The sequence below is a fragment of the Leptonychotes weddellii genome, chromosome 8 (assembly GCF_054177405.1).
Source record: "Leptonychotes weddellii isolate Sample4059 chromosome 8, ASM5417740v2, whole genome shotgun sequence".
Taxonomy (NCBI): domain Eukaryota; kingdom Metazoa; phylum Chordata; class Mammalia; order Carnivora; family Phocidae; genus Leptonychotes; species Leptonychotes weddellii.
Window position 1 is genome coordinate 76,747,727 of NC_138376.1, and position 6,000 is coordinate 76,753,726.

The following is a 6,000-nucleotide window of genomic DNA, read 5'->3' on the forward strand; positions in this document are numbered from 1 at the left end:
TGAAATGTGGATTCCAAGTGGGCATTTTCCACTACCCTTAAGACCTTAACTCTGAAATAATTTACATGGGCTTCTTAAGCAGCCCATGCCCTCTGAAATTACACTGGTCACCACTTCTTCCTTGTTTCTTAAGATTCTTTGCCCACGGTCTCTCACCTCCCTACCAGTATAAAAAACTTTTTTTTTCCTATCTATTCCTTCCACTCTTACTCCTTTTATTCAGGTATTAACTGAATGTCACTTCCTTTGAGGTAATTTTCGTGAGCATTCTCATTCCAAGTTCAATGATTCTGCTGTATTCTTCATCAGTAATTGCATTTTCCCCACCAGAATATTATTTGCCATTTTTCATTTATAATTGCCTGCTTAATAGCCTTTACCTGCCCTCCCCCACATATTTTTAACATGATATGGGCAGGAAATTTGTCTATTTTACTTTTCATTGTATTGCCAATATCTAGAACACTGCTTGACCCATAGTAAGAATTTAATAAACATTTGTTTGATGTGGGAGTAAATGAATGGTGTCTTCTTTTCTTTCTCTTTTTCCTACAGTCAGCTGTATTTACAGTTTTCTGATTCATGTTTCCTAATGAAGTTGGAATTCATTCTTTGAATTAATTATTTTATTGTCTTATGCTACTAGCTAATATAGTTCTTATCTTATAATATCGTTATGCCAAAGTGGTTCAAAAGTGACTCCCATATGACACTTAGCTGAAACCAGACTTATCTTTGGAAATTGGCCTCACTTTTTGATGACCAGGAAAATCACCTGGGAAGACTGTAATCCTCTGCAGAGTCTGATTCAGCTATTTAGATTGTAACCAGCTTCATAGATTACTGTCATACCTTCCAAAGTTTGGGAGCCATTGCCTTCCTGCAATTATATTCTGGTTTATTTATAAAAAGTAGTTAAGCAATGCATTCCCATGTGCAAATAAATATATAGACTTTTATACATGTTTTGGAGGATTTTCTAAGTTCAGTGTTAAACTACTACAGGTATTACAAATTCAAATATTTGTTTTTATGTTTGTTTAGCTTGTTAACATCTGTAGTCATTATATACATGTTAATTCTCTAGACTGAATTGTATTATGTTTAATGGGTACCTTTAATATCAGTTAATTATGTAATATTTATTTTACTATAGTTAGTAAATATTTAAATTTATAAAACAAAATGAGACAATTGTAGTATACTGTGTAATTTATGTAATATTATTTATAGAATTTTAAATGGCAAAATTATAAAATAAATAAATTTTATGAAACAATATTTTAAAAGCAAAAGATACTAGGTATATTTGTGAATTTACATATTTTTTAAACTGTATGTCTCATTTGAGGATGCAAATACTGAAAACTAGTCATGTTAATTTTATTAACTATGTTGAAACATATTGAAGTGTACCATTATATGTATGAAGGTCTATTTATTTAAAAAATGAATGAAAAAAAGTCCTAGAATTAGATTTTACTCTCTGGATCATATGTTATTTTAATATACAGTTTTTTTACTCATAATAAGATACATTTTTATTCCTGTTATTCCAGTTTCCATAAAGTAACACACACACACACACGCACACACACACACACACAAACTCACAAAGAGAAAGCTCCAGATTAGTTATTCACAAATATATTCCTTTATTATTATTTGTTCTACTAATATTTATGAAGGTAGTTCTTCAGGGAAGATAGAAATTGAGAGAAATACAGAGATGAGATGGGATAAAAGGTAAATAAGAAAGAAGAGTAGGAGGAGGAGACAAGGAAATTGCTTAATTTGATCCAAGCTAGGATAGAATTAGATGATCCTTTTTTTCTTATCACATTTTTTATATATTGGGTCTTTTATATGAGTTCTTGAAGGGGTTTCATTACTTGAAGTTTGTATAAAAGAATAAATCTGATGATTTGTCTCTGTTAATTAAAAATATCTTACAGTTCTGTGATATATTAAACATGTATCTACTAATTTGATATAATTTTTGAAACACATACTCGGGAGCTACTTCTCTAGGAAAATATTTGCTTTACTAATAATGTGTGTGGTTATATTTATTTCTGAAGTTAATGTTATATCTAGCAAATAATACAAAAAAGTTTTATTTCTTTAATTTAATTATGGTTCAGGCTACTACTTAGAGTCTATTTTATTAAAGAAAGTTACCTTACTCTTACGTATATACCAAATTACTAGCCCATTACTTGTAAACAAAAACAAAAAAGTAACCAGAGTTTCTAACACCAGAGAATAATAACATAAATTACGTCTGCTATAAAATACAGTGTGAAATGGATGAACTAGAACAATAGTTACTGACATACAACAACTTTTAAGACATTGTCACAAGCCACTATTCTTGTAAAATACAAAACAAAACAAAGCTCTATGTATATATGTGGAAATGCATAGAAAATGTATGGAGGAATAATATTTGTAAGCTATTAACTGTGACAACGCTTTGGGAGCAGAATTGGGGTACAGAGGGAGATTATTTTGCTCTATATCCTTTTATTTATTTAAATTATTCACATCAATTTATAATCATGTATGTCTTCCATAATTTGTAAAAGAATTTCTTAAAGAATTTTGAGAAATGATCATTTTAACAAAAATAACTGGGGATGTGGAGTTAGGAAGTAGGAATTTCAGTGGTCATACCATGAAATGCACATATACATGGTCAAGAAAATCAGGTGTTGAGGTGAATATGTTCTATGATTCTATGACCTACTCTGTTTTTTCTCTAATATTCTTTTTCTCCCCTTTTTTCGTTATAGGTCTCATTCGATTGCAGGAGCTCATCAAAGCTCCATCAAGGTATAATCTTAGGCTTAAAATCCGTCAACTACCTGCTGATACAAAGGATGCAAAACCCTTACTAAAGGAAATGAAAAGAGGCAAGGAGTTCCATGTAATCTTTGACTGTAGCCATGAAATGGCAGCAGGCATTTTGAAACAGGTAATCTTTAACTTACCTAAATTCTTGGTTTCTTTATTACATTTGCATTTAAAGCATGGTTTTTTTGTTTGTTTGGTTGGTTTTTTGGGGGGGGGAGAGAGTGAGCACAAGCAGGGGAGGGGCAGAGGGAAAGGAAGAGAAATCCTGAAGCAGACTCCCCTCTGAGGGCAGAGCCTGACTTGGAGCTAGATCCCAAGACCCTGAGATGGTGACCACAGCCAAAATCAGGAGTCGGACCCTTAACCCACTGAGATACTCAGGTGCTCCTTTTTTTTTTTTTTTAAATCAAAGTGTTATTGTCACACAGTTAAAATGAGCCAGAGAAGTCACCTTGATGTAATTTTCTGATAAAAATCTGACATTTGCTTTTAATTAATTCTTAAAGGAAAAGTAAGCAAATATTGATGCTCTTCAAAGCACATTGTTTGAAGTTCTGAGATTACTTTCAAATGGATACAATGCTGTTTGCTATAATGAATGTTGGTTATTGAGATAGATATTTCTGTTTCGTACTGAAATGAAGGAATAAACTGAGAGTCAATGACTGAGCATCTCAACCATTACAATCAACCCATTGAAAAAAGAGAAAAAAAGATTTGCTATTTAGCTGGCATCTTCCAGGAGATGCCTTACACATTTGATCTTATTTAATCATGACTGCGACCCCATGAAGTAGAGACTATCTTCACTTCAGAGATGAAGAAACGGAGTCTTAGAAAGATTGAGTAACTTGATCAATGACCAGGAGCAAGAAATAGCAGAGGGATTGATATCTCACCTACAATGTTAAGTATTCATTCCAGAACAAAGCGTTGCCTGACTCAAAAGATAATACTAAATTGATCAAATGAAATAATTCATAGCAGTGAAATCTTTTAATGTTGCTTCTGCACTATTCCAACCTAAGAGCATACTGCAAAGCAGCAATTATTATTCTCCCATATATTACAGATGAGGCAAGACATGGATGTTGGTAGTTAAATGGCTAGTATGAGCCAATATACTTACTATGCATAAAGTCTAGATTTGGACCCAAGTCTTTGGACTTTGTTTTTTAAGCTCTTTTATACATACTGGCTGATATCACAGTGGCTTGGGATTAGTCAACTGTCCTAAAACCTCTCATGTATAAGATAAATTTCTCTACTAGAGAATTATACAGATTCAGATGTCAAATTATACTCCATAAAATGTAACTATCAACAGTAAATGCCTGTTATAACATGGTTAGTTTACTAAGCAGATGTTTGTCTAATCTTCCAATATGAATGTTGGTTTCACTACAGTAAAATCTTTAATTGGATTTGGAAAATTGCTCTAGTGTTATATTTGGGTAGTAAAGCATATGAAATTTGGGTGTGTTTTTGTTTCTTGTGGGTCTTTTTTGGTAGTGAATAAAGTGATACAATAAAGTAAGCAGTGAAATCTAGACTAGGGATTTATTTTTCATATATACTAAAAACAATTCTTGGTCATATTTAAAATATACAGACTTGGAAAGGAGAGCTTTACTTTATGCCCAGAGTGAGAAGCACTCTAGGATTTGTCAGTGACAGAGCTTTGATAGGTTTTCTCTAGGCTTCCAGCAAGTATGTAAATGATCAGTTGTCTTGTCTCTAAAGTAACTGACTTATTTTGCATATCTGAAAGTTTATAGTATCCATCAACTTTAAAAATAGAATTGCCATTCTGCCTTCTATTTGATATATCCATTATTTTATAATTGTTTTCTTATATGTAACCTGCTCTGTTTGCAAAATAAAAACAGAATTAAGATAATATTTAAAATATATACAGGGGCACCTGGGTGGCTCAGTCGGTTAAGCATCTCCCTTCAGCTCAGGTCATGATCTCTGGGTCCTGGGATAGAGCCCCACCTAGCATTGGCTCCCTGCTCAGCGGGGAGACTGCTTCTCCCTCTCCCTCTGTGCTCACGCTCTCTCTCTCTCTCAAATAAATAATCTTGAAAAAAATAAAATAAAATATATACAGCAAAAGAAGTTAATAGTTTTAGCAAGATTAGTAGATGAAATATCAGAGCAAAGGTAAAATGATAATATGAGAGTTAAGATGAATTCAGAGTAACATTAGTACACAGAATGCATGTGTTTAGATTCTGTAACACTAACAAACCACATATATGGTGTTTGTTTTTTTTTAATTTTATTTTATTATGTTATGTTAATCATCATACATTACATCATTAGTTTTTGCTGTAGTGTTCCATGATTCATTGTTTGCATATAACACCCTGTGCTCCATTCAATATGTGCCCTCTTAAATACCCACCACCAGGCTAACTCATCCCCCCACCCCCTCCCATCTAGAACCCTCAGTTTGTTTCTCAGAGTCCATAGTCTCTCATGGTTCTCTCCCCTTCCAATTCCCCCCTTCATTTTTCCCTTCCTACTATCTTCATTTTTTTTAACATATAATGTATTATTTATTTCAGAGGTACAGGTCTGTGAGTCAACAGTCATACACAATTCACAGCACTCACCATAGCACATACCCTCCCCAATGTCTATCACCCAGCCACACCATTCCTCCCCACCCCCACCACTCCAGCAACCCTCAGTTTGTTTCCTGAGATTAAGAATTCCTCATATCAATGAGATCATATAATACATGTCTTTCTCTGACTGACTTATTTCACTGAGCATAATACTTTCTAGTTCCATCCATGTCATTGCAAGTGACAACATTACGTTCCTTTTGATGGCTGCTAGTATACTCTTCCATTGTATATATATATACCAAATCTCCTTTTCCATTCATCTATTGATAGACATCTTGGCTCTTTCCATAGTTTGGCTATTGTGGACATTGCTGCTATAAACATTGAGGTGCACGTAACTCTTTAGATCACTACATTTGTATCCTTGGGGTAAATACACAGTAGTGCAATTGCTGGGCTGTACAGTAACTCTATTTTCAAATTTTGAGGAACCTCCATACTGTTTTCCAGAGTGGCTGCACCAGCTTGCATTCCCAACAGTGTAGGAGGGTTCCCCTTTCTCTGC

General features: G+C 33.6%; 1 protein-coding gene across 7 annotated transcripts in view; it reads left to right on the forward strand.

Moving 5' to 3' along the window:
• Positions 1 to 6,000, forward strand: part of GRIK2 (glutamate ionotropic receptor kainate type subunit 2) — a 647,288-nt gene that overhangs the window by 289,128 nt on the left and 352,160 nt on the right. For all 7 annotated transcript variants that reach the window (XM_081828716.1, XM_081828715.1, XM_081828720.1 and 4 more), the window contains exon 5: positions 2,796 to 2,977. In XM_081828716.1, coding sequence (XP_081684842.1) covers positions 2,796 to 2,977 — 182 coding nt within the window. The remainder of the gene's footprint in view (positions 1 to 2,795; positions 2,978 to 6,000) is intronic.